This window comes from Hordeum vulgare, chromosome 2H, assembly GCF_904849725.1.
Source record: "Hordeum vulgare subsp. vulgare chromosome 2H, MorexV3_pseudomolecules_assembly, whole genome shotgun sequence".
In the NCBI taxonomy this organism is placed as follows: domain Eukaryota; kingdom Viridiplantae; phylum Streptophyta; class Magnoliopsida; order Poales; family Poaceae; genus Hordeum; species Hordeum vulgare.
This window is the reverse complement of record NC_058519.1, coordinates 69,571,603-69,598,974: the sequence shown is the minus strand read 5'-3', so window position 1 is coordinate 69,598,974 and position 27,372 is coordinate 69,571,603. Positions and strand designations below refer to the sequence as shown.

General features: G+C 45.6%; 1 protein-coding gene and 1 pseudogene across 2 annotated transcripts; both read left to right on the top strand.

The window, feature by feature from the left end:
* The first annotated feature begins 2,013 nt into the window (after window positions 1-2,013).
* On the top strand, window positions 2,014-4,221 carry LOC123425072. 2 transcript variants are annotated; one of them, XM_045108741.1, is made up of 6 exons: window positions 2,014-2,265; window positions 3,117-3,380; window positions 3,462-3,557; window positions 3,636-3,761; window positions 3,851-3,890; window positions 3,971-4,221. In XM_045108741.1, the coding sequence occupies exons 2-6, from the start codon at window positions 3,255-3,257 to the stop codon at window positions 4,027-4,029; spliced, it is 447 nt and encodes a 148-aa protein (XP_044964676.1). In that variant the 5' UTR covers window positions 2,014-2,265; window positions 3,117-3,254; the 3' UTR covers window positions 4,030-4,221. The 2 variants fall into 2 exon arrangements, with proteins under 2 accessions (XP_044964676.1, XP_044964677.1); XM_045108742.1 differs by lacking the exon at window positions 2,014-2,265 and adding an exon at window positions 2,603-2,941.
* Window positions 4,222-5,337: 1,116 nt separating this feature from the next.
* On the top strand, window positions 5,338-6,471 carry LOC123425501 (annotated as a pseudogene).
* The last annotated feature ends 20,901 nt before the right edge of the window (window positions 6,472-27,372 follow it).

Sequence of the window (27,372 nt, the reverse complement as noted above, 5' to 3'; positions counted from 1 at the left end):
TGGAATGAATTTCCTCATGATGCTCAACCCAAGCCTAATCCTACCAAAAGCCTCAAATGAGGAATACGAGTGACATGAGGACTCTCACAGTTGAGGGTTCCGGCCGTTTCGATAGCCACGCCAAGTCACTGGTCTTATCCACTCCAACGGTCATATTACTTAAGGGCATTAGTGTCAAATCATGTCGGGATGCTCCCAGACTATAAATAGCCACCCCCCGCAACCACTAGCTGGTTGGCTGCTCCGTTAGAAACTGACACTTGTCATAAGAGCAACCCAATTCCTCAGAGCCTTCGAGACTAATTCATCAGTGAGGAAATACACCATACACCAAAACCACAAACCAAACCTAGTGATTGAGCATCACTGAAGAAGTTGTTCCTGTGTGGGACTGAAGCCTTTTACCTTTGGGGACTGTGCATCCGCCAGACGGTTAGGCGTCATGGTCTAGAGCTTTCCAGCAGTCAATTGTGGATTGCCGGGTGACCAAGTTTGTGAGGGTTTGGAAGTCTGCCCTGAAGACTTACCACGAGTGTTGGGCGAGGACTGTGTGTCCTTAGCTTAAGGAGAATACGGTAGGGACTGCGTGTCCCGAGACTATGTGTCCTTTGGTTTCAATACCAAGCCGCTCCGAACCAGATGTACGACTGTCACAACAGTTGGAACTGGGTCATCAACGGCTGTCTTCACTGAGAAACGGGTTCTAATTTCTCAACTCCTTACTTTTCCCGTATTATGTGTTGATGATTTTCACTGTGACTGTTTGAAGAATTTGCTGAAGACTTTCTCTGAATTTCCTCAACCCTAAATTCTTCACGTCAGTTAATCCTCATCTGAATTCTGCGTGCCTGCTCATTGTGCAATCTGTTTTCACATTCTTCACTCTGAAAAACTGATGTTGTGAAACTTTGCACTTCTGATCCTTTACTGTTTCCGCTGTAAATTAGTCATCAGTGAGGAATTTCCTCAAAAGGAATTTCCTCAGTGATGAAATTCTAAAAATCTCCTATTCACCCCCCCTCTAGTCGATATAACGCACTTTCAGGTTGCAACTTGAGTTCGTTGAATTTTTTGCTACAACCGACGTTTAATTTTTTGCTACAACCGTATTATTTTTTGCTACGACCGGTATCATTTTTTGCTGCAACCGTTCACTAAAAAAGTTGCATACACGTTCGTCAGAGTTGCAACCCGAGTTCACCAGATTGTTTTGCTACAACCCTTATTTTGTTTTGATACCACGCATCATCAGCTTTATTTTTTTGCTACGATCACGTAGATATTTTTTTGTTACAACTATATATTTGTTGCAACCGTTGACGAAAATTGCTGTATCATGAACGAAATTTGTTGCATCTAAGACAAATTGCTATATCTAACGATGCGTCTCACAGATGTGACGGTCACGCGCTGCGACCGACGCGAGCGCTCCGTCGGCGCGCAGACGCCCAATACTGGGCAAAAACAAATTTTGCTTCCGTCCAGGTGTCTCCCCCGTTTAAAATGAGTGCTTCCGTCGGCACGCAGACGCCCAGTACTAGGCAAAAACAAATTTTGCTTCCGTCGAGGTGTCTCCCCCGTTTAAAATGAGTGCTCCCGTCGGCGCGCAGACGCCCAGTACTGGGCAAAAACAAATTTTGCTTCCGTCCAGGTGTCTCCCCCGTTTAAAATGAGTGCTCCCGTCGGCGCGCAGACGCCCAGTACTGGGAAAAAACAAATTTTGCTTCTGTCCATGTGTCTCTCCCGTTTAAAATGAGTGCTCCCGTCGGCGCGCAGACGCTCAGTACTGGGCAAAAACAAATTTTGCTTCCGTCCAGGTGTCTCCCCCATTTAAAATGCTCCCGTCGACGCGCAGACGCTCATTACTAGGCAAAAACAAATTTTACTTCCGTCTAGATGTCTCCCTTAAAATGAGTGCTCCTCTTGGCGCGCAGACGCGTGGACAAAAACAAATTTTGCTTCCGTCCAGGTGTCTCCCCCGTTTAAAATGAGTGCTCGTTTTGTTGTGCACTGTCAGCCGCCGCAAGCAAAACGGCACGCCGGAGATTCGCGAATTCCCTCCTCCCGCTCGCCGTGTCCCCGGTTAAACCCAGACGGCGACCGGCTCTCTTCTCCAGACGGCGACCGGCTCTCTTCTCCCCGACCTACCGGGCTCTCTTCTCCAGACGGCGACGGCGACCGGCTCTCTTCTCCCCGGTTAAACCCAGACGGCGACCGGCTCTCTTCTCCCCGGGGATCTCCCGGGCTCCGCCCCGCCCCCCATCGGTAAGCGAGCTTCCTCTTTTCCTCTCAGTTCCGTTCCAATTCCCCCGCCCCCGTACGGAATCGTCGGAAAACCCTAACCAGGCCACGGGTACGAGGGATTCACCGGCTCGCGGTGGCCCGATTTGGAGCTGTCTCGCGCTCAGCCGCACCAGATCCCACTCCCGCTCCCGCAGCCCAGCCGCACCAGATCCTGTCGCCCCATCCACCCCGCTCCCGTCGCCCCAGCCGCTCCCGTCGCCGGCAGCCGCCCCCTACCCCGCCAGCCTCCCCATTCGCCCGACCGCCCCGAGCCGCCCGAGCCGCCCCCATCCTGCCGGCCCCAACCAAGCCGGCCGCCGGCACCAGCCTCCCCATCCAACTGAACTGAATTGTACTGCAGTCGCGCTCCATAAAGGATTGTTGGTGTGACTGCTCCAGGCCGAGGCAAGCATCGCTGAATCACATCTCAGGCCGAGGCAAGCATCGCTGAATCACATCTCAGGCCGAGTCTGCTCTGGACTTTGGTTCGCTGCTGGTCCATTCCTTTGGGTGTGTGTACAACAGGGCCAGCAGCAGTTTAGTCTTCAGTTTCGTTCGTCATGTTCAGTCATGTTCGCCGTAGCGAGTCTAGTGTTGGCTAGCTTAGCCTAGTGCATGGCAACCAAGCAAGCTGCATTCCCTGTCTCTGAGTTAACAGGTACAGTAGTCTTTACGGTACTGTCTATAGGGGAGCATATTTATGTATGGAGGCTTGACATGTTCATGCTCTGCTGAATTTCCGTATATATGCTGGTTGTCTAGATCCATCTGTTGGCTCCTTTTGTTCAGATGCTTGTAATGTGAATTAATTCATCTCCTGGAACATTTTCCAGGTTTAAGTGGGACATATATAGCTTAGGTTTTTCTTGCAGGATAGTGAGATCCCCTTCCATCCCCAATTTAAAAGCCAAGCGCTAGCGGTGGCTGGAAGAAGAGATCCCTCCATTCACTTCCATTGACCCAAACAAATCATGGCTACTCCTCCGCGCCATCCGGCGGTGAACGACGTGTACCTGACGCTCCTCGGCGCCAGCAACACCCTCGCCGATGTCCAGCGCCGCCTCGACCTCGAGTTCCGTGCCTCATACCCTGACCATGTCAGTAATCAAACTCCTGTTCCTCTCCTCCTCTCTAGCCGCTTCCTTCCATGACGGGATCTTGGTCATGGTTTCATTCAGGCAAACCCAGCAAAACTGGTAGGGCGATTGAAGCGGGTGCAGGAGGAGGTGGCTGCGCTCAAGGATCTGTGCCGCGACCTCCTCGCCCAGAAGCAGGTCAGTCAGATCCCCTCACCGAATCCTCCGCACCTTCTTCTAGGTCTACTTATCTTGTGATCGTGCGTGCATGAGCAGAAGCTGATCGACATGATGCGCACGAGTCTGGCTGCGCAGCGGAGCGCCACACAACGGCTGCTCGCCTCATCCGGGCTGCCCCTTATGACCGACGAGGAGGAGGCCACCTACACTAGCCTCAAGAAGGTGACCCCCCACCTAAAAAATCCTGCAATCTAGCTACAGGCCGTGAGAGATCTGATGAATTTGTTCGCTACTCTTTGTTTACGCTGCAGGTGATCGACGAGTGGACCGATCAGCTGAAGCCAATGGCAGGTAGGTTTCCTTTGCTTTGCAGCAGTTCATTGGATTTGTGATGGGGAACTCACTCCAACTGGCCGTGGTTTCACTTGCAGGTGATGCGGATGGGGAGAATGAAGACACCGATCAGATCCTCTTCTCCGCAATCGTTTAGAGCGACTGAAAGCTCCTTGGGGCATCGACAATTTTTCTGTTGGAAGTTTTTTGTTTCCATCTTGTGTGCGTTTTTAGCAGATTGCGATGGGCTTGTCAGTAAGCGCCTTGTTGAGTGGATCTGAGGAAAACAGTGTTGATTTCTTGGTTTGGGATGTTGTTCCTGTTATGTATTTACCTCCAGTGTTCTTCACACAGTTTTCTAGCTGCTTCGCCATGCAGTGTATTTAACTCATTAGCTCTAACCACAAAAAAGAGAAAGATCCGTGAGCGTCATTCACCTTTTTATGAGTATGGAAGGACATGGCACTGCATGTTTTATTCTTTTTGTGCCTTTTCAAAAGCTAAATTGCACGAATCCTAATGTTATTAAGATAATGTTGTCATTGGCATAGTTTAGAATCTGACCATTTGCCAACTTTTTTTAAGAGAAATTGTCCTTTAAAGATGAAAGAGCATTTGTGTCTTAACTGTTAAAGGGGAGTTGGTGATACATTGGATGCCTGGTTGTGGCGGATGAAGCGAGGTGAGAACATCTGCTGTTGGTGCGGGAGAAAGCCGGCAATGCTGTGGCATGATGTCATGACGTGTTGCTAGGGGGAAAAATCAATTATGGATGATCTAACTTCCTGCACCTGCTTGTTGAATGCTTGCTCCATGTTCGGTAAAAATGATCGCCTTAGTTTTGCTCTTCTTTTATTAGTATCAACCAGCTTAGCACGTATTCAGTTTCCATGAAGTATTCTTATAATTCAGACACTATTTTGGCCAACCTCATCCACCTCTTGCTGTTCTACCGAAGTTATCTTTCTGCAAAGAAGACTAGATAATCTGATAAGAGCTCATTGATTACGATATTCAAATTTTGTGATTCAAATGATTTTTCATGCCCAATCCTCGATGTTCAGGACTATATGAATTTCTGTTCTATATTGCAAATTTGTGTATTGCTGAGCTTGATATTGGTGGCAATTTCAGATCCTTAACTACCTGAAAGCCACATCTGCCCAAACTGGGATTAGTGCAGCAAAGGATCACAATAGTCAAAGGTTGAGGTGAAACTGACTGAATTTTGACATATAGAAGACAACAGCCAACATTCACTTTTGGCAACGGCTTAATTGTTGGAGAAGACAAGACACACTGGGTGGATGGGTAGAAGGATAGGCAAGGCAAGAAACCAAGGAAGATATCATAGAGGGAGGCCAGAACACCAACATTCATCATGATGCAGTTGAAAATTATGCATCGTCACATTTGATGCGAGTGTTCATGGTGTGGAATGATTTGTTATTCTGAAGTGATCAAGATGAGCAGGGTATTTTGCTAGTGGTCATTAATTTTGATCACTTGGAGGGATCAAGATGTCTGGCAATGCTGATAAATCTCAGCTTGCAGCTGAGCAAAGGGATTGAGCAGGGTTCAAGCTGAACGTGCAGCTGCAGCTGCTGCCCACAATGTCAATACCTATGAGTAGAAGGAAGAGGAGCCAAGCCGCTGGCAAGAGAGGAATGAAGCCAAGAGACAGATGTATCTGGCGAGGAATGATGCATATTCCCAATTTCAGAAGTGTTTCCAGCTTGGGTACTGGAGATATGAGTGCAAGAACGACTGTGCCTGCATATTACGGCCTTAAAGAACGCAGCAGCTTGAAAACCCCAAGTTGACGTAGTCAACTGTGTTAGAGTCTTATTAATTTGTGAATCCTGATCTTGAAAAGGAGAGGGAGGAGGAAAAGAAGCTGATGAAAGAAAAGATGGAGAAGGAAAAATCTACAAGAAGGAAGGAAAAAAGTAAGAGAAAAAACCGTTTACATAATGGTTCAGATAGGCATAACAGTGAGGACTCTGCTCGACTCGGACACTGAATCATCAGCTACCGGCTCTGGATATTCTTCTGAAAGTGTCACTTCTTCGAATTCAGAGAACAAGAAGCAGCGACCCAAAGGGGGGAAGAAGAAGAAGAGAATACACAGAAGGGACGGCTCTGGATATTCCTCTGAAAGTGGCAGTTCTTCGAATTCAGAGAACAAGAAGCAGCAACCCAAAGGGGGGAAGCAGAAGAAGAGAATGCACAGAAGGGACAGCACATCGACATCGCCATCAGATTCTGAATCCGTTTTGGAGTCCAATTCTGTTGACAAGGGCAGCCGGAGGAAGACCAGTAAGGCCAAGCAACAGGTGCTGAGGCTGATGAGCCAAAGAACGGAAGAGGTCAATGAGGAAGCCAAGTATGTCATCTCCATTTCTCTCCACATACGTCCTCCGAGAAACGAATGTAGCCGTTTGTTTGCTGAGTGCTAGTATCATTGTTTTCCTGTACTAAGAAGTGTCTGATCTTTCCTATTCAAAGATGTCTGTAACAACAGCCAATCATGTAACCGAATTCATGTTTAATCTTCTAAATTTAGCCTGGCTGTCTTCCAGGAAGTTCTCTGGGATCATTCTGCCTTGACTCATCATGTTGGGTTCTTGCTGTATCTTTGGAGACCTGGCTTCTTATTATTTCCTATGAGAAAAGACATCACCTGGGAGTTATTTAATGGCAACTTGCATCTCCTGCAGGATGCCGGATGATCGGCATGACAGTTTGAGTCCTGTCCTCTGACAAGCTCCAGGATTCAATTGTCCAAGGAAAACTTCAAATGATCCAGTTGTACCTTAGCTGTTTGTGATCCTAGAACCAGCATCTGCATGTAAGCCTTCTTATCTGAAACTCTGAAATGCAACACCTTGAAGCATGGCTGCCCATCATGCAATGACATACATATTTGGAACACCAGATCAGGGCCCTTCAATCTGAGGAAGAGCAGAGGACCCAATGCATCAATGATTGGGGAGCTCAAGAACATCAGCGAGGATTGCAGCACTCAGCATAATCAAAAGCTAAGCACAGTCCGAGGAGCTGCCCTGCCCTGGGCTTGAGCTGAGCAGCTGATCTTGCTTGCCATGATGTACCTCACCATTGTTCTTCAGCTGGTTAGTTACTGCTTCCTTTGAGAATCATTCTTTGGCTACCATTCGTCTACCTATTGGGTGCTCTTCTGCCAGTCGGGGCGGCGATAATGGATTCCTGCGGCCCGAGCACATGATCGATGGACGGACGACGGGATTGTTCCTGTGTGCGGGCTCCCAGTCCCAGGCTACCTGTGTAGTTTGCCTTGTTGTTTACTGCTTCACGTTCCAGCTTCAGAGCCGGTCGTTCTACTTGCTTTTGAACCAAGAGGAGGAATCTGTCAGCTCCGCTTGGATTTACCGTTGGCCTCTATCGTCTCCATGGCCCATGGGCTGCACTGTGGTAGGTAGGTACGTATCTACTTGAGCTCCCTACAATGCAATTATACAAATCTGTCTTGTACATGTAGACGGTAGACTAGGGTACAGCTCCAGTACTGTACAACCCCAGAGCATATACGCTCTGAGCTCTCTGAAAATCTGAGTCATACATGCATGCAGTGTACTCCCTCCGTTCCTAAATATAAGTCTTTCTAGAGGTTTCACTAATGGACTACATACGGATGTATATAGACATACTTTAGAGTATAGATTCACTCATTTTGCTCCGTATGTAGACATCTAGTGAAATATCTTAAAAGACTTGTATTTAGGTACGGAGGGAGTAGACCACAGAGGACAACCAGTACATGTACACACGGTGCACACTTGGGTATAAGATCTTGGAAATTAAGGGATACATTATTTGTCTTGAGAAGAAAACGAGGTTAATCTAATCGATCGCTTCTTCTGCCGTTGCTGCAAGTAGGCACATTGGATTCTTCTACTTAGAATTGGTGGTGGCAATTACCAGCTGATTAACTAAAAGTGTGTGGCAGGACAGCAGCATATGTTGCTGCTCCTTTTCCCTATAAAGACAGCCACCATCTTTCTCTACCATGTCCAAGACAGACATTCTTTTGGTAGATAAGCTACAGTATATGGAGTCTACAGGCTTTTAGAAATCTCCTCATCTTTGGAGGGCTTTGGGCAATATGCAAATGCGTGCATGATTCCCCTTGATCCAAGCTGGACCCACAGGGTTCTGAAAGCTGGCAACTTCTGATGATTCCAATTAGCTTTTTCTTACCTTTCCCGCCCTGCTCCTCTCACTACTACTACTCCCGGCTGCTTTTGCCTGTGGAGATCTAAATCTTTGCATCAGAATCTAGTGAGACATATGTATGTGTCAAAGGAGCTTGCTAGGACAATCATTGCTTGCAACATTCCTCCATCACTTGGTTAATTCCCTGCATATGCACTTGCCTAGCCCCTGGACCTGAACCTGTTCTCTTTTTTGCTTCAGAGAAGCATCCCATGTTAGTGCTCCTGCTATATATTGGCATTGCCGGTATTACCCTCCGGGTAGGGTACCATTACCTGCCTTCGCGATTAGTTAGGACTGTTTTCTACTGTGCCATTCAATACTAGAACCAGTTCTTTTGGTGAGGATAGAACTGTACATATCTCTTGAAAATACTCCCTCCGTCCCAAAAATAAGTGACTCAAAAATGACTTAACTTTGTACTAAAGTTAATACAAAACTAAGTCATTTTTGAGTCACTTATTTTGGGACGGAGGGAGTAATAATTAAGGGTTATCAGCAGCAGATCATTGCCTAGATCACACTGTAAACACTCTAGTCATTATCCATATACGTGCAAATCGAGTTGAGTGTTTTTCAGAAGAAAATAAATCAAGCTGAGAAGTACGGTTAATTCACTGGCCCTTATATATGCTTGTAGGTAAACGGGGCCATGGTATTTGTGCATTGCATGCACATCCAAGATGAAGATCTGGAAATGCGTGCTTCAAGGAGCTCGACAGAAACATTCACATCGTGAGGACCATGCGATCAGGCTGCTACCTCAGTTTGCAGTAAAAAAAATACATCCGTCCGGGACCAGCTTCTCAGCTAGCACTAGCAGGCAGCAACTGCAGCGGTGAATGTTGTGGCTTTTAATCCACTTCCGTAAGCAGGCAAGCCTGAAACATCTCAGAGCTGTCCAGGGCTCATTATGCGACGGAACCACCACCGCGTTTACATCGCAGTGAGCGCAGCATCTTCATTTACCCCCGCCCCCCCTTCTTTCCAGATATACCGTAACACATGAACTCTGACTTATTGATACAAGTGCTCTGAAAATGCTTCTTTTCCACATCAATAAGACAATAAATTGTGGCTCAAACAGGTATTGCATGCTTTTAATGGTCTTGCATCCTTCTTAAACCATGCTCTATTGCTCTTACATTTGTATACCACTAACTGTCCATTTTGCTAAAGCTGAAACATCCTGCACATTTTTAATTCTGCCATGACCTTCTCCCCAGGAGCTACTAATTGGACTTTGGACTTCTTCACGATTCAGTACATGTTCTTTTCCTTAAACCACGAGTCAATTGAGTCCATACATGTTTCTTTGACTGGTAGCGGTTGGCGCTCTTAAAGCTGAGCTTGCATAGGAGGTACGTACCTGTATGTCAGTACTCTTTTGACATGTAGGAGTATATTAGTTTGCTCTTATTATTTCCAGCTCACCTTTTACCGGCACACTGATATATTCCTCTAGGGTAAAAGGGGAGTGAGTGGCCGATGCCAAGACAGGCATGATTAGATTCGGCGAGAGCAGGCATGAAATGGCTAGCAAGCTCTATGCATGGGGCATGGCCGTAGGAACAGTGAAAAAACTTTTTCTTCCCGCTGTACCGCATGGATGCATCATGCATGCAGGGAGGCCAGATCGGCCAAACAGTAAATACACACACAAGCACAAGCACAAGCACAAGCACAAGCAGCAGCAATGTTGGGCAAACATATGAAACTGTTGGCTTGTGCGACCAGAGAAGAGAGGAGAAGGGAGGAGGAGGCATTGGCGCATGTGACACCATGTGGGGAGCAACAGGAGACCGGGCAGGCAGCGAGAGCCCCCGGCCATGCACTTGTGACCCTGCTTGCTGGCTGGCTGAGAAGAGATATACACTGGTACCATACTATGATACTAGTCACCAGAGAGAGAGAGAGAGAGAGAGAGGGGGGGTGTGTGCGTGCAAGAGATGAGAGAGAAAGGGACAGCAGTAGTAGTAGTATCATGGTGAAGTGTGGTGTGCAAGAGAGGGAGAGAGAGAAAAAGATAGGATGATGCACTGCACTGCCCTGGAGTCCTGGACTGGACTGCAATACGCGACGCCCCACATGCCATGCAGTGCTGCAGATTGGTAGCTAGGATGCGCAAGCTCGAGTTTAAATGAGAGGAGAGAGATGGGGGGAGATGGGAGAGGGAGATGGAGATTGGAAGCTTCACGGATGTGAGCCCTGGCGTCCACTCACGTGTGCAGTGCACGAGGTTGGACGCATGCCCTGCTCCCTTGCGAACCGCCCATGACGCAGAGCCATGCACGGGCCGGGATGGGCTTGATTGTTCCGCCCACCTCGCGCCGTGCAGTCACCACCGGCTGCCTCTGCCTGCCTGCCTGCCTGCGTCGCCAAAGCCGTAGGAGATGGCCGATGACGCCGTGCAGTGCAGAAATGACTTGTTGATCCATCCTCTTCATCCATCCATGCACATACATGCTCTTTCTCATCCATGAGCGATGCTAGCTGTAGCAAAAACTACATGAAGGTTTCATTTCATGCATGGCTTCATGCTGTGATGCTTTAGTTTAGTTTAGTTTAGGTCAAGGTAGTTTGAATGTTTGAAAGGTCAGTGCAAAGCTAGGTTTAATGCTCTGCATCTAAGCTGTTCATGTCTAGAAAAGGCGGCCTTCCTGCTCTTCCATGTACACGATACCTGCTTAGATCATGCACGGCCGGCATTAGTTTATCAAGGCGTAGAAACATCTAAATCTAGCGTTCAGAGGCACCACCCCACGCACCCCACGGCAGAACATGACAGAGGAGAGGTGTGTGCATGCACATGTGTAAGTCCTTGGGGAAGGAAAAGCCATACAGACGAGTGGTGGTAAATCACATCTTTACAGCCCTTCCTTTATGTGCATGCACAGATGAGATCGACTTTAATCAGTTTCCACCTTAATGCTCTGACCTCTGCCTGACCCCCTCCCCTCCCCTCTCCTCTCTTCCTCCCATCTTTCTCTCCCCTTGAGAATGAAAAAGAGGGAAATGTTCTCTGAAAAGCTTCCTTTGTCTATCAACCTCCCCATCTTTGGAGTGTCTTTTCCCCTCCTTTTCCATTTTCCTAGATAAAAGAGCTCTTCCTGCATAGATGTGGTGAAAGAAGAATCAAACCTTTTGTCCGCGAATGCAACCACGGCAAAAGACGATCTCTCTCTCTCTCTCTCTCTCTCTGCAAATCTGCACCCATGCATCTGCCTTGCCTGCCCAGTTAGCTCTAGTTCTAGAGTTCCATGCATTAGTGTAGCGACTAGTGACTAGCTATACCCTAGTACGTAGTACATCAGTACACACCAAGGGACAAACATACAAACATGCTTAATAAGAAACCTGGAAAGATGTAGTACTAGCTGTGGACCTACGTAGCACACACATGCATGGCTGAGATCTATGCATCTGTACATAACCATTCAAGTCTAATCTAATCTATCTATGCGCGCAGAGCTAGGGTATAGGACAGCATAAACGTCTGGATCTCTCTTTAATCGAGTGCATCTAATTGATTGTCTAATCCTCCACAAGGCTTATTGCAGGTTTGTGAGTGGCAATCATGCTAGACTCCAAGATGCAGCTGTTTTCTATGCAGCCTAGAGAGCCGGGACTGAGAAGGCAGGCAGGGCATACACACCATGTCCCTTCTTTCTTTTTCATCACATGAGCTCTATGCCTGTAGATTGGGCAAAGAACAAGCGGCTCCACGATCTTTTGCAAAGGTGCTGCTGCCATCTTCACTGAGTATTATTATATGCGTCCTCATTATTCTAGTAGCATCCTCTCTCGGTTCGTTTGCACGAATACAGATGCGTTGTTTAACATGCAGACAAGAGCGTCGCAGCAAATCGCATGCAGGACTTGTTTAATTAAGCGCCATGCACAGTATCTTTTGCATGCAACGCAATGCATCGATTTGATAAAGAACTGTATGGTTTCAGAGGAATCTTGGAACGACAGACATTTGTGGAACACGATATTGTCTAGAAAACTGGTTTTTAACGGCATCTAGCATATGTGTGCGTGGTGTCATCAAGATGATGATGATGAGATAATGTGGGCCTGATCTAGAGAAGAACCATGTCATTCTTTTTCTTGTATCACATCTCACTCGTCTCTACATTTATATCCTTTTTTTAGGGATTGTACATGCATATCTTAAATATGAAAATGTGACGATCTCCCTCTCTCTCATCAGCCTTTTCTCTCTCTCTTGCTCCCTTGATTATTTTATACATATTTGCCAGTCAAAGATAGATCTAGACCTGGCCACAAATGCAGTGGGCCACATGTGGGGGATGGGAAAGGTCATGTGATGTACTCATAAAATGTCTACTGCGAACACATCATCAGGGCACAGCTTGTCATATATGGAACAGAATCTTCCATAATATTCAAACTCCATAGCCAATCTCCGCATCACTGCACACCATAAAGCAAAATACTCTGAGGTAATAGCACCCAAGTCCTAGAACTTACACGGCATGTGCTGGTTTGGTCCTAAAACTTGCAAAGTGCACCTATTTGGTCCTAGAACTTGCATGTGTGGTGCAGATTTAGTCCACAGCCAGTCACAGCTTGCCAAGTGGACAGGTGGGTCAGGTTTGGTCATTTTGCGCCCAGGCCCTTGCGTTTAGCACTTATTAATCAGGAGCTGTCGGCAGCACACAAAACAGCTACATTTAATAACCCTAATAACTCCACGACGACAGAAGCTTTTGTTCTGTTCTGTGCTTCTCCCTCGTGCGCCGCTTTTCCTCTTTCTTCTTTCTTCTTCTCCCTCGTGCGCGTCAGCTTGTCTTCTCCTGATGGCGTCGCCGGAGTTCTACGGTGACCGGGAACCGCCTGCGTCGACCCACCTCGTCCGGCCGCACTCTGTTTACCCACCAGACTACGGTAGTTGTCGTTGCTCTCTCTTGTCCCCCGTGATCTCCTCTCTGGTTTGCTTATCCATGATTTGCTGTGGTGAGAATAAGAGTTGCTGCTGCTTCTGATTTAAGTATTACATATGCTGCTGCTTCTGATTTAATGGTTTGCTCTTGCTCTGGTGAGAAGAAGAGAGAAGAAGAGTTGGTGCTGATTTATGGTTGATGTAGTTTTAAATGCTTAAGCTATGGATTTAGGTTCTGCTATTTAGTGTGTTTTTGTGTGTGTGCAAGTTACATTTTCTTGTTAGATCTTGTGAGAAGAAGAGATTTTGCATCTGGTGCTTAGTTGTAACTGAACAAATCATGTAGTTTTAACTGAATTTTGCACTGTTTGGATGCAGTGTGTGATTCATTAATGGGAAAAAGTGTGTGCACTCCTTTTTTCACACTGGAAATTGAGCATGGTGGCATTTTCCTAGGAGCAGTCAGTGAGCTGGAGTATTACAACTCTTGTGTGGAGGTGCTGGACTATTTAGATCCTGCCACATTTAGTTATGAAGTATTAGAACAGCACCTAAACTGGTTGGATATCCTAAGAATCAACACATCATCTACTGGTGTTTGCCTGACAAGACAATATTAGATGGCCTGTTGAGAATTAAAGACGATGAGGATCTGCAGCAAGTGATCAGAGCTAGTGTTAATCATAAAGTGCTTCTAATAATGGTTGACCATTCAGACTTCATGAGTAATTTCAGGGGAGATTGGATAATGAAGGAGACATCATTTCAAAGCCCTGTTAGAGAGGCCAACTGTTCTGTTGATGCAAGCAATTCAGGCAAGATCATCTGCTTGAATGTTGAGAAACCAACTTCAGAGGTTGTAGAAGATAGCACTGAACCAGACAATTTGCTTACTGATGCTGCAAATATTTGTACTGATGTTGTACACACACATGTGCTTACTGATGGTGCAGAGCCAAATTTGCTGAATGATGGTGCTGCAGACTCAAACTTGCAGAATGATGTTGCTGCAGACTCAAACTTGCAGAATGATGCTGATGCAGACTCAAATTTGCAGAATGATGGTGCAGAGTCAAACTTTCTGAATGATGCTGCCCAGCCTAACTTGTTGACTGATGTTGTGTTGTTGGAAGAATCAGATATCGGTGATAGTGATTTTGACATTCATGATGGAGATGATGATCTGTATGAAGACAACATTGACTATGATGTTGATGAAGAAGCTGAGCCAGAGGTGGAAGATGTTGAGCCTGAGTATTTACTTGAAGATGAAGATCTGAACCTCTGCATTGAAGAACAACAAAAACTTAAGTACAAGTTCACAACTTTCAATTCAAAGGTGGACATGAAATGCCCTGTTTTCACTTTGGGTATGGTATTTGCTGATGTGGTTGAGATGAGGAAAGCTCTAACTGCCTATGCAATAAGAAACAGAGTGCAAATTAAGAAGGTGAAGAATGACAAGATAAGGTTAGAGGCAATTTGTCAGGCAGGGTGCCCATGGATGCTCAAGGCTGGAAATGATAACAGGACTGGAGGATTTGTGATCAAGGCATTCAATCCATTGCATTTGTGTCAAAAGAAATGGAAGTTAAAGGATTTGACAGCTAAATTCCTGTGCAAGACATTCATTGAAGAATTCAGAGATGACCAGAAGATGTCACTTGGAACATTTGCAAGGAAAATAACTAAGGAGTTTAATGTTAGTCCTAACAGATGGAAGTTAGCTAGAGCTAGAACAGAAGCACTTAAGCAGATCCATGGTGATGAGGAAGAACAGTTTAGTAGGCTCTGGGATTATGGCCATGAGTTAAGGAGCAAAAACCCTGGCTCTACATTCCTGCTGACAACTACACTAGTAAAAGATACAAAATTTCCATTGGGTAGGAAATGTTTGAAAACATTGTACTGGTCATATGATGCATGTAAGAGAGGGTGGCTAAAAGGTTGTAGACCCATTGTATTTATTGATGGTTGTCACATGAAAACAAGATTCAAAGGAGTGCTTCTTAGTGCTGTCGGAATTGATCCAAATGAGTGCATTTTCCCCATTGCAATGGGTTGGGTGGAAGTAGAATGCACTGGTTCTTGGGAGTGGTTCCTGACAACTCTAAGAGATGATCTGAACATCACCAACACTGCTCCTTTCACAGTAATGAGTGATAAGCAGAAAGGATTAATCAATGCAGTGCACAAAGTTTGGCCAGATTCAGAACACAGGTTTTGTGTGAGGCATATTTATCAAAATTTTAATGAGAAGCACAAAGGAGAGGTACTGAAGCAAGATTTGTGGGCCATTGCAAGATCACCAAACAAGGTGAAGTGGAGAGAGAACTGTCAGAAAATGGATGATCACTCCTCAGCTGCCTTTCATTGGACTGAAAGACTTGAGGCAAAGACCTGGTGCAAGGCATTTTTCAGTACATTTCCCAAATGTGATATTCTGTTGAACAATAACTCTGAAGTGTTTAACAGTTACATTCTTGATGGCAGAGAGATGACAGTTCTTAGTATGCTTGAATATATATTCTACAAGATCATGCATAGGATAGTGACTAAACAAAGAGAAGCTATAGAAAAGTGGACAGGGCATAGAATATGCCCAAAGATAAGGAAGAAATTAGAGAAAAATACTGAGTTTGCTGCAAAATGTCATGTATCAGAAGCTGGCCAACAAATCTTCAGAGTTCAGTCTGGTAACTCTAGCTACACAGTTGATCTTTGCAAGCACACATGTGAATGCATGAGATGGCAGTTGTCTGGGGTACCATGTGGCCATTCCATAGCTTGTTGCAGAGAGGAGAGGATTGACCCAGAGACAATGGTTCATGATTGCTATACAGTTCAAACATATCTGAAGGCATATGGATACACTCTTTTCCCTCTTGCAGACCCAAAGGATTGGCAAATACAAAATGCTTACAAAGTGCATCCACCAGTGTTTACTAAACAGTTGGGAAGGCCCAAGAAGAACAGGAAGAAGACACCAGAGGAGAAGATTAAACATGGTGTAAAAGTGTTGAACAGGAAGGGTGTTTCAATGCACTGCTCAATTTGTGGCAGAGCAGATCATAACAGGAAGGGGCACTATAAATGGCAAGAAGCTCTCATTCAAGAGGGAGTGGAGGTTGTTGATGAACATTATGATGATCCATCATTCCTACGGGTATATTAAACTTAAACTGAACATGTAACTTGCACTTCATAGTGGACTGAAACTGAACATGTAACTTGCACTTCATATTTGCAGAACATCTACCCCAACCAGGCAGATCCTCTTTTGGATCCAATTGAATCACCAACAAGTATGGTGTACAACATGGCTCAGAAGGAGCTTGCTAGAAGGCCTCCAAATAGGGTTCATGGTCCACTACCAGAGCAATCATCTTTTGTTGCTTCTGCTGGGGCTGCAATACCCCAGCCTAGGGTGACTACAGAAATGAGTACTGTCAGGCTGACCAGGGCAACCAGAACACTTGATATAGGTCAAACATCTCAACCTACTGCAAGAGCAAGGAGAAGGACAAGAGGAGCTGGTACATGTGGAGGTAGAGCAAGAGGAGCTGCTGCAGGTGGAGGTTCAGGCAGGGCAAGAGGAGCTGGTGCAGGTGGAGGTTCAGGCAGGGCAAGAGGAGCTGGTGCAGGGCCAGTTAATCCAATAGGAAGCAGAGGAAGGGGAGCATTTTCAGGAACAACAACTGGAAGGGGAAGAGGGGCATGCTGGCTCCTCTTTGGAGATGATAGCAGCATCCCTGATCTTAATGTTGTTCCTTAATGCAAGCCCTAGTGTAAGATGTAACCGGTATGATGTAACCTAATGGATTTAAGACATGTCTTTTGGATGCCCTAGTATGATGTAACCAGGAATGATGGTTTTAATGTGTTGAGAAAAAGTTGGAATGCTGGTCTTAGTGTGCTGCAAAAAATAGGAACAAATAGAATTGAGAGTGTGCAATGCCAGTAGAATAGGAGTACTGATTTGTGTAACTGAAAAAAAGTGAAAGAAAAAAATGTGCTACCTGGGGCTTGAACCGAGGACCTGCAGTTTGCAAGAGAGTGTGAAATGCCAGTAGAATAGGAGTAGTGATTTGTTAGGATACTGCTTTATGTTGTAGTTATCAAGCTGTGTGTGGCCGTTTCGTATCCCAACTACCACTACCACCGTCCTGTATTTACTACCACCGCTAACAGTGTCCAATCCCCATTACCCTCCTGTCCTATCCACCACCGAAAGCACCGCCACCACCGCCAGCCATCACCACTGTCGCCATGGAGCAAAGTCTTGGCTGGCAGAAGGCAATCGAAGACCTTGCCGGCAACCACGTGCAGATACGCGAGCAGTATCGGGAGATCGCGCACTGGTTCCCATATGTGCAGATGATGAGGAACCATGCCCGCGGCCTTGTGAAGGTGATGACGGAGGCTGAGAAGCTCCGTGCATTCCCCGGCGGCCAGAGAATCCCAGCCGCTACCGTCCTCCTCTGGGCATTGCGGGAGGCGACGACATCCAACGACCCCCTCCAGCGGGCCCGCTGGTGGATGTACCGCTCATCCACCGTGCCGCCGCTGCCGGATATTCATCGTGTTGCTTCGAGGGCAGAGCACGTCTCCGACGTCGTCGTTGCTCTCGCAACACCCGTCAACAACACCTACTGGGAGCGCCTGCATCCCGAAATCCTGTTGGGGCCGTCAGACGACTCTGACGACGACCGCGTCTCGGATGACGACTTCGTCGAGCTCTCTGACGATGAGGAAGAGGTAGAGGTGGAGATGGTCGGGGCGGTGGTCGCCGCAGTTGAGGGGGACAAAGAGATCCCTATTGATGTGGAGAAGCTGCCGGATGTTCGAGATCTGGAAGCAGTTCGTGTGAAGAAAGAACTTCAGGATGAAGAGGAAGAACTGTCAGAGAAGAAGTGCAAGATCCCCATCCCTGTCAAAGTGCGCCGCTCCGAGCGTTTGAAGAAGATGCATGAGTGAACAAGAAGATGCCCAAGACTGAAGAAGAAGATGCTCTGGATGTTAGGTATGCTGGTATATCAAAGAATATAAGTTAGAAATATGGAGTTATCTGTAGGTTAGGTGTGCTGATGTATATGACAGCACATAAGTTACAAATATTGGGTGATCTCTAGTTTAGGTATGCTGATATATATGACAACATATAAGTTAGAAATCTTTTGGACTGACTGTTAAGGTTATTGCTATGGATATAAGTAGCAATGGTTGCCTACTCTTATTTCATTGTCTATGTGTATGCATTGCTTGTTGTTGCTATGGATATAAGTAGCAATGCATTGCTTGTTCTTGCTATTAAGGTATGCTGGTATATCAAAGATAGAAATATTGGTTAGCTAAGTAGCAACATGCCTCAAGTAGAAATGTGGTCCACTTACTAGAATGAGCAAAATGTGGTCCACCAGAGATGTGGAGTTAGGTTCAAAACTAAATCACTAACAGCATTTGTAGTTAAGCAAAAGCAGATTCAGTTCACTGCAAATGATAAATCAGTCTTCTGGATAAACATAAAGCCTAAGAATTCAGCAAATGAGATAGGTTACAATATATAAGTTCACCAAATAAGCCAACATTACTAAGGTCTCAACAAATAATACATCCATTCATCACTCAAATCCATCTAATGTCTCCCTGACCTTCCTTATCTTTGATTTTGTCTCTTCCTTATGCTTGAATAGGTCACCAATCATGTACTCTAATTTATTTTTGTCTTTTTTCAACTCATCCCTCTCTTGCATCAGTTTCTCCATCTCTTGCATAACCTCATCACTATCTTTCATTGTTTTTTCCCTCTCGTGCTTCATGAGCTTAAGCTCTTTCTTCATGAGCTCAAGGTCTTTCTCTGCCTTAGCCCTAAATACCTGATGAATATTTATGGCAGATTTGTCTGAAATGCTCTTCTTCTGTAACTCTTCCTTTAGGTCAGTAAGAGCAATTTTTGTGCTTCCTAGCTCAGCCAATGCCTGCTCTTTGTGAGCTACCATCTTAGCAAAATCAAGCTTGAAAAACCTTAGATCTTTTTCCATCTTCTCCTTCTCTTTCAGCACCTTAAAATTCCCTTCTGCATTAGCAAGATTATCAGAAAGCCTAAGCTTGTTCTCATCTTCATACATGTCCCACAGCCTACCCAGTGTAGTCTTCAACTGAGGAGGCCACTCTGGGTCAACCCACTCCACATAGCCACATTTAGGTCCTTCCTATAAATAGAAAATAGAAAGACATTTCAGTTATTTTAATAAGTGCTTATCTGAATTAAACATTCTGTTATCTGAATAATAAACATTCTGTTATATGAATAATAAATATTATGTTATCTGAATAATAAACATTATGTTATCTGAATAACTACCAAGATAGACAAAAACACTTTGTGCAAAACCTGTACATCAGAGCTACATAAACCATAATATAGAAAATGTGTAGATCTGATAATCCACTAACCTTTTGTGCACAACCTAAGAATCTTCTGCCACTATCCACTGACTGAAAGGCAACATATTTTTCACATATGGCTTCATGTTCACATCTAGTACTTAGATCTGCAGCTAGACCTCTCCATTCCACGCACAAAATGGTTGGAGGAGCCTAAAATCATAACTGGTGAGGAAATCCCAAATGTGCAAACCCTAAATGAAGGAGGAGGAAAAGAGGAAGAAGATAAGCTAACCGGGTTGTTGACGTCGCTGTCAGAGGAGGAGGAGGAGTACGATCCCTCGCTCCAGGACACCATTGCTGCACGCGTCGACCTTGTTGAAGAACAACACAGAGAGGCTGGGGAGAAGATAAACAGAGAGGGGCAGGGCGACGGGAGCGGCTGAGCTACTGTCTCCAGCGGGGGGTAAGCACAGAGGAGGAGGAGGAGTAAGTAAGCACATGGTTATTAAATGCAGGTGTTTTCTCAGGTTTCTGCCGACAGCTCCTGATTAATAAGTGCTAAACGCAAGGGCCTGGGCGCAAAATGACCAAACCTGACCCACCTGTCCACTTGGCAAGCTGTGACTGACTGTGGACTAAATCTGCACCACACATGCAAGTTCTAGAACCAAATAAGTGCACTTTGCAAGTTCTAGGACCAAACCATCACATGCCGTGCAAGTTCTAGGACTTGGGGTGCTATTACCTCAAAATACTCCATACAGTTTTATCATGCATTCATGCATGCTTTTGCCTCTAGGCCTCATCATCATCTACTCCTTTCCCTTCAGTCCTAGTACCAGCATGCTGTGACTTGCTTCTTGCTAGTTTAGTTTTATATCACTTCTTTCACCCGTTATGGAGTATTTCCCTTTTTTTTCTTTCTTTCTTGGTACTCAAAGCTATAGGCTATAATAATGCTACTCCATGCATGCATACTCATATATAGCTAGGTCCGTACTCCAGCAGTACACTGCTCTAGGACACAGATATGTAGCGGTGCCTCCTGTTTTGATGCATATGCATATGTTGCTTGCAGCTGGTGGCATCTCGATGAGTGCCTGCATGCCAAAACCCTAACTAAGCTAGCTACCAGTACCAGGTAGCGACTGCGGCCATCTATTTGCATGTATCAAGCACCACCTGCAGGGCAGCCCTGGGCTGGATCTGGGGCAAGTTTGACCGCGCCAAACTGGTGATTGTTGATTCACCGCTTTACCTGCAGGCTCGCTCGGGGCGAGGGGCGTACCACACCCCCCCTGGACGGAAGCGAGGAGGAGCGTGCACAAATCCAGCTAAACCCCGCGCGCAGAGCGATCTGATCTCACGACCCACTCATGTCACTAGTTAAGGTTTTACTCGCATGCAGCTGGTCAGGTCAGTGGTCTGGCCACTGTGCGCAGGCAGCAGCTCATGATGCGTGCCCTGCTGATCATCGAGAGTGGTGAGGAAGAAGAAGTTTGGTTCTGTTCCTTTGAATGCTGGTGCATGCGGTTGAAAAGATGGGGTAGAGGAATGTTTGTTTGCTTGCACATTGATACTGGCGACCATTAATGGAAGCCGCAGCAGCAGCAGCCAGCAGGGCATGCATACATATGCTGCTGCGTCCGTCCGTCGCCCCGGCTCCTGCAAGCGAGAGGCCGGCCAGTGTGGCAGCGGCAGGGGTGGTGGTGGTGATGATGGAGCTAGCGGCGATGGAAAATGAAGTTGCATCCAAAGTGGATCCCCCCCAGCGAGGCCGGCAGTGCTGCTCAGATGTGCATTGTTATTGTTACTCACTCACTCACCACACCTCACCACCAGCCACCTGTTACGTATATTTACTCCTCTCTCTCTCTCTCTGGACATGTTCGATCTCTGTTTTGCCTGCTGCGTGTGTGTGTGTGGCGTGGAAGTCACGGGCCTGCGGTGAGATGTGCAAGTCACCAGGCACAGGGGCAGGGAAAGTATCTTTGGCTGTTTCGCAACTAGACATGTGTACATGCCTGCGGCGTGCAGGGCTGTGCGTTTGCATGGGGTGAGAGAGAGAGAGAGGAAGAAGAGGGAGAAGAACAATTTGGTCGCTAAATACCACGAGGATACCGGCCGTCCGTGCGGTACAATCCCTTCTCTTCTCTTCCTTTCTTTTTCCTCCTCCTCCTCCTCCCGCCTCGCAGCAGCAGCAGAGCGAGCTTGCTTTTTCGCTTGCTTTTCCTTGCTTTTCTCTCCTCTCACTTTTCTGACCGATACTAATATATTGCTATTTGATGGTGGATCGATCGGCCCGTGCGTGCGTGCATGCATGCTGCGTCTCTCCATGGATGGATGGATCGATCCAGCTTTACTGCAAAATGTTCTCCTGTTCCATCGTGTGATCACATCCATGGCACGCCGTACATCCGACGGAGACTTTGGTTTTGGAGCTATCCGTTGAACGGGCCGTCGATTTAATGCCCATCCATCTACTCTCATATCTGCATCTATCCATTCCATCTCATGTAGAGTACACGTCCATCCGGATCCGGTCCTTCCCTGCTGCTTCATCAATTTCTGCAGTCACATGCAGAATCACTTATCTTCGCAGAAAAAAAACCTAAAAACTTATCACATGTTAATTTCTACAGCTTCAGTAATTATTACCTTGTATCAAGATCGTAGGGACGGTAGCCATACTTCAGAATTATCTCTGAGAATTACCAGCAACAGGTAACAGCAAGAGTCAAGAGAGAGAACCGTGCACTGTTTGACCAGTCTTTCTTTGTACACCTTGGCCATGGCGCCTTGTCTTGCCAAAAAAAAAAGAAGATAGATGCGGCTACACTGCATTTTAGGAGTTCAGGAACCTACCACATGCTTTAGCAGCATACACATTTTTTTCTCGAGGAATTAGTATGTATCCATAGGTATACATAAATCTAGAGAGATCTTCTGCTGAGATCTGAGTACCTGATCAGTGTGCATGATCCTTACAAATCTGGTGCTGCTGCACATTGACCAGTACTATGACTCAACTAAGCACATTATATAGCATCTACAATCGGACTGGACGAATCCACCCTCTATAAGTCGGACACGCCAGCGGCATCCGATGACTCCTTATATTTTGCTCCGTGCATCCATATATCTCTTATCCGGACTCTCAAATTCGTGCAAAACCATACACATCGATTATCTGATACTAAACGTCGCACGTAAAATAAATGTTAGTACCGAACATAAAAAATGTTTACAACAATTTTATTTGAAGTGCACAATCAATCATATGCTTTTTGATTTTCATTGGATCCATATATGGTCCACCAGATCATTGACTGTTGCGTATGCGCGTGGTGATCTTAGAGATTCTGATGCATATGTAAAAAATTCACAAGTTACATTGCATCTTGATCTTCAGGGATTTCAACTTGTTCTCCAGGTGCTTCGAAATTATTGATTTGGGCTACACAATCACCCTCATCCTCGATGATTATATTGTGCAAAATAACATGACATGTCATCAGCTGTTATAAAGTTTATTGTTCCCACATCATTACAGCCCCACGAACAATTCCTCAACGCGCTTGCAGCACTCCAAAAGCCCTATCCACATCCTTCCTAGCTGCTTCCTGCATTGTTGTGAACTGCTTTTGTTTTCTGCCGTGTGGTTGGGATATGGTCTTCACAAATGCAGCGCACTGAGGATATATGCCATCGGCAAAGTAGTATCCTATGTTGTAGTCTCGGTCGTTGATGGTGTAGTTGCACGGAGGTGATTCCCCGTTGCAAAGTCTCTTGAACACCGGAGATCGTTGAAGCACGATAATATCGTTGCGAGAACCTCACATTCCAAAAAAGCATGCCAAATCCATAAGTCATGTGATGCCACCACCTCTAGTATGATGGTGGCTCCTTTGTGTGACCTTGGTACATTCCTCGCGAACTTTTGGGACAGTTCTTCCATTACCAATGCATGCAATCGATTGATCTGAGCATTCCTTGAAACCCTCCGACCTCTCCAATAGCCAACAATTTTTTCGTGTCATGTGCATTTGGCTCTCTCAGATACTCTCCTCCAAACACCTCCACCTCAACACAGACAAACTTGACAGTAGTTTTTAGGCATGTGCTCTCGCCCATCCAGTTTTTAGGCATGTGCTCTCGCCCATCCTGACCATCTCACCAACGACATCTGCCGCAGTACCAAGTGTAAGCATCCTCATAGCAGTCGTACACTTCTGCTTGGCACAGAAAGAGAGTTGACCGCAACAATCCCTTGTGAGCCTGAAGTAGTCATCACGTGCCTCCACTCCCACCATAATGCGTAAAAACAATGGGTTTCGCATGCGAAAACGATGACGAAAAAAATGCATCATCCGGGAAAGTTGGGTCCGGGTCAAAGTAATTCTTCTGTATTAGTTTTGCTCCGGATACCCTATCCAGATTGATGACTCTTCTCCCTTTGATTGAGCTCTTCAAAATTAGAATGTGCTCCACTTTCCATCCCATTTCCTCTTGCATGCTCATGAGCATCATCGTGTCCACTTCTTCGTCTGAATTCGATGAATCGAAGAGCTCATCTTGAATCAGTTGATCAAGCTCCGTTGGTCCATACTCCTTGTCGGATGAAGCATCACAATCCATCGTTTCCCCTAAAAATTTGACCAACAAATCCGGTTAGACATTTTTCCGAACACATTCGGCGCAAGGCACAACCAGAGAGTTGCTGGACTTGCCACAATGTCTTCCGAGCTGGCGATGACGTCCTATGCAGAGAGGTCGGGAGAGAGACCCCTTTGATCGAGCGACCGAGATGGCAGAGGCTACTAGGCGACAGAGCACACACGACGACGGAGCTGCAAGACGGACGACGCGTGGAGGAAAAAGAGAGGAAAACAGGAAATGGACAGCGCACGGAGAATCATGTGGACATGACTGAGACACCTCTCTGGTTAATAACCAATAGCGGGACATGGATGCCCATATTGGTTCCCATATATTCCATGAAGATCTTTATCGGTCGAACCACGATGCCAAGAATTCAATCAATCATGTATGCAGTTCCCTTTGTCCAGCAGTATGTGACTTGCCCGAGATTCGATCGTCGGTATCTCCATACCTAGTTCAGTCTCGTTATCGACAAGTCTCTTTACTCGTTTCGTAATACAAGATCCCGTGACTAACTCTTTAGTCACATTTCTTGCAAGCTTCTTGTGATGTTGTATTACCGAGAGGTCCCACAGACACCTCTCCGTCGAACGGAGTGACAAATCCTAGTCTCAGATCCATGCCAACCCAACAGACACCCTCGGAGATACCTGTAGAATACCTTTATGATCACCGAGTTACGAAGTGACGTTTGATATACATAAAGCATTCCTCCGATGTCACAGATTTGCATGATCTCATGGTCTTAGGAACAAATACTTGACACAAAGAAAGCAGTAGCAATAAACTTAGTTATACGACCAAATGGTATGCTTACGGTTTGGATCTTGTCCATCACATCATTCTCCTAATGTTGTGACCCCGTTATCAAATGACAACTCATGTCTATGGTTAGGAAACCTTAACCATCTTTGATCAATGAGCTAGTCTAGTATAGGTTCACTAGGGACATAGTATTGTCTATGTATCTACACATGTATCTGAGTTTCCGATCAATACAATTCTAGCATGGATAATAGACTTTTATCATGAACAAGGAAATATAATAATAACCAATTTATTATTGCCTCTAGGGAATATTTCCAACATTTGGCCCAACTTAAGCCTTTTGGTTATCGACATGTTGACTTTCGTCAAACAACCCCAAGTGCGCAAGTAAGAGAGTGTATTTATTTTCTTTTCCCGTTGCTCATAGGGAGTAGTCTCATTATCCTTCGTGGAAACTTTATTCAGGACATGACACGAAGTCAATACAGCCTCCCTCACCATGCGCGGGATAAACCCAATGTATCTAACATGACGTTAACCAAATCTGTTAGAGTACGGTTTTTCCGTTCGGCAACCCCATTTGACTAGGATGAGTAGTCAGGCGTCCTCTCATGAATAATACCATGCTCCTCATAGAATAAATCGAACTCATTAGAAAAGTATTCTCCACCACGATCAGACCGAACTAGTTTTATTTTCTTTTCAAGTTGGTTCTCAACTTCTTCTTTATAGATTTTAAAGTACTGTAGAGCCTCATCCTTAGTATTTAACAAATACACATAGCATAATCTAGTGGAATCGTCAATCAACGTCATGAAATATTTCTTTCCACCTTCAGTCAACACATCATTTATTTAGCAAAGATCTAAATGTATGAGCCCTAGTGGTGCCAGGTGTTTCTCCTTCATAGCCTTGTGAGGCTTACGAGGTTGCTTACCTTGCACACACACATGACACGTAGAGCCTTTGGCTAAAGTGAAACTCAGGATTAAATCCATCTTAGCTAGTCGTGTCATACAACCGAAATTATTGTGACAAAAACATGAATGCCAAACCTCACATTTGTTCACATTAGAATGAATTTGGTTCATGACGTTATTATAGAAATCTGCAAGGGAAAGACAAAACAAGCCTCCGCAATCATATCCTTTTCCAACAGAGAGTCCATACCGAGATACGACTACTTTATTGGTCTTGAATACTAACTTAAACCCTTATTTGCAAAGAAGGGATTCACTAATGAGATTCTTCTTGATAGCGGGGACATGTTGCACGATCTTTCCCGAAGTAAACTTCAGATCTACCATGCCAACACCATGAACAAAAGCATGCGAGCCATTCCCCATCAGGACGAAGCAATCTCGTGCGACCTGGTAAGAAGAGAACAATGGCACATCAGCAAATACGTGAATATTGCCCCCCCCCCGTGTCAACCCACCAATCGGTGAGCTGGCAAGCTGAAAGTACACTAAACAAATTACCATATCCAATTGCCCCACCACTGTTGCTCATGGTCACATTAAGAGACTTGGAGTCCTTTCCTGGCTTCTTGTACTTGTTTGGGCATTTGTTTGCCCAATGTTCCTCTGAACCACAAGTAAAGCATCCATCTCTCTTTTTTTCTTTATACTTACCTTTCTTCTTGAAGGTAGTATTCTGCTGGACAGAGTTCTTTCCCTTGAACTTGTGGAAATTCTTCTGCACCACATTGGCACTAGAAGAACACTCTCCCACTTTCACTTGTGAGTCCTTTGCTCTCGAGTTCTGCTCAACACTTAGATGATCGATGACATCCTCAACAGATAATTCACGTCTCAAGTGCTTGAGAGAAGTAGCAAAATTCCTCCATCCAGGAGGTAGTTTTGCAATAATGCAACCCGCGACAAACTTGTCCGGTAACTCACACTTCAGGAGCTTTAGCTCCTTAGCGAGGCACTGCATCTCATGAGCCTGGCCCAGAACACGACGGTTATCAACCATCTTGTAACCATGGAACTGATCAATATCATACAGTTCGCTTCCAGCATCGGTTGGGCGGAACTCAGCTTCGAGCGCATCCTGCAAGTTTTTGCCATCACGCATATGGAGATATGCGTCGACCAACTTGTCTCCAATTATAGTAAGAACGACTCCCACAAAGACACTGGTGGCCTCCTGAACGCCTTCTATCCAGGAGCAATCGTTCCCGCAGGATCCACAACACCGATTCAGTTAACGTTCATATAGTTGTGAGTCACAAGGTGGTTCTCGTTTACCAACGCTTAAAATGCGTTCCGGTAAAATTTTCCGTTTTCAGTGTAGCGGCGAAGCCATGAATCGAAAAGTGTCTAACATAAGGTTTTTGGATTGTTGGAAAAGTTAGCACTTTCCCGGTTAGGCTAATCCATGAGTAAACAACAAGCATGGCAAATACAATATGCACCTCATACCGATACCATAATAGCATGCACAATACATATAACCAGAATATCTATGAACTTGACATATAAGGCTAGAACGAGAACAAGTAAATGATGG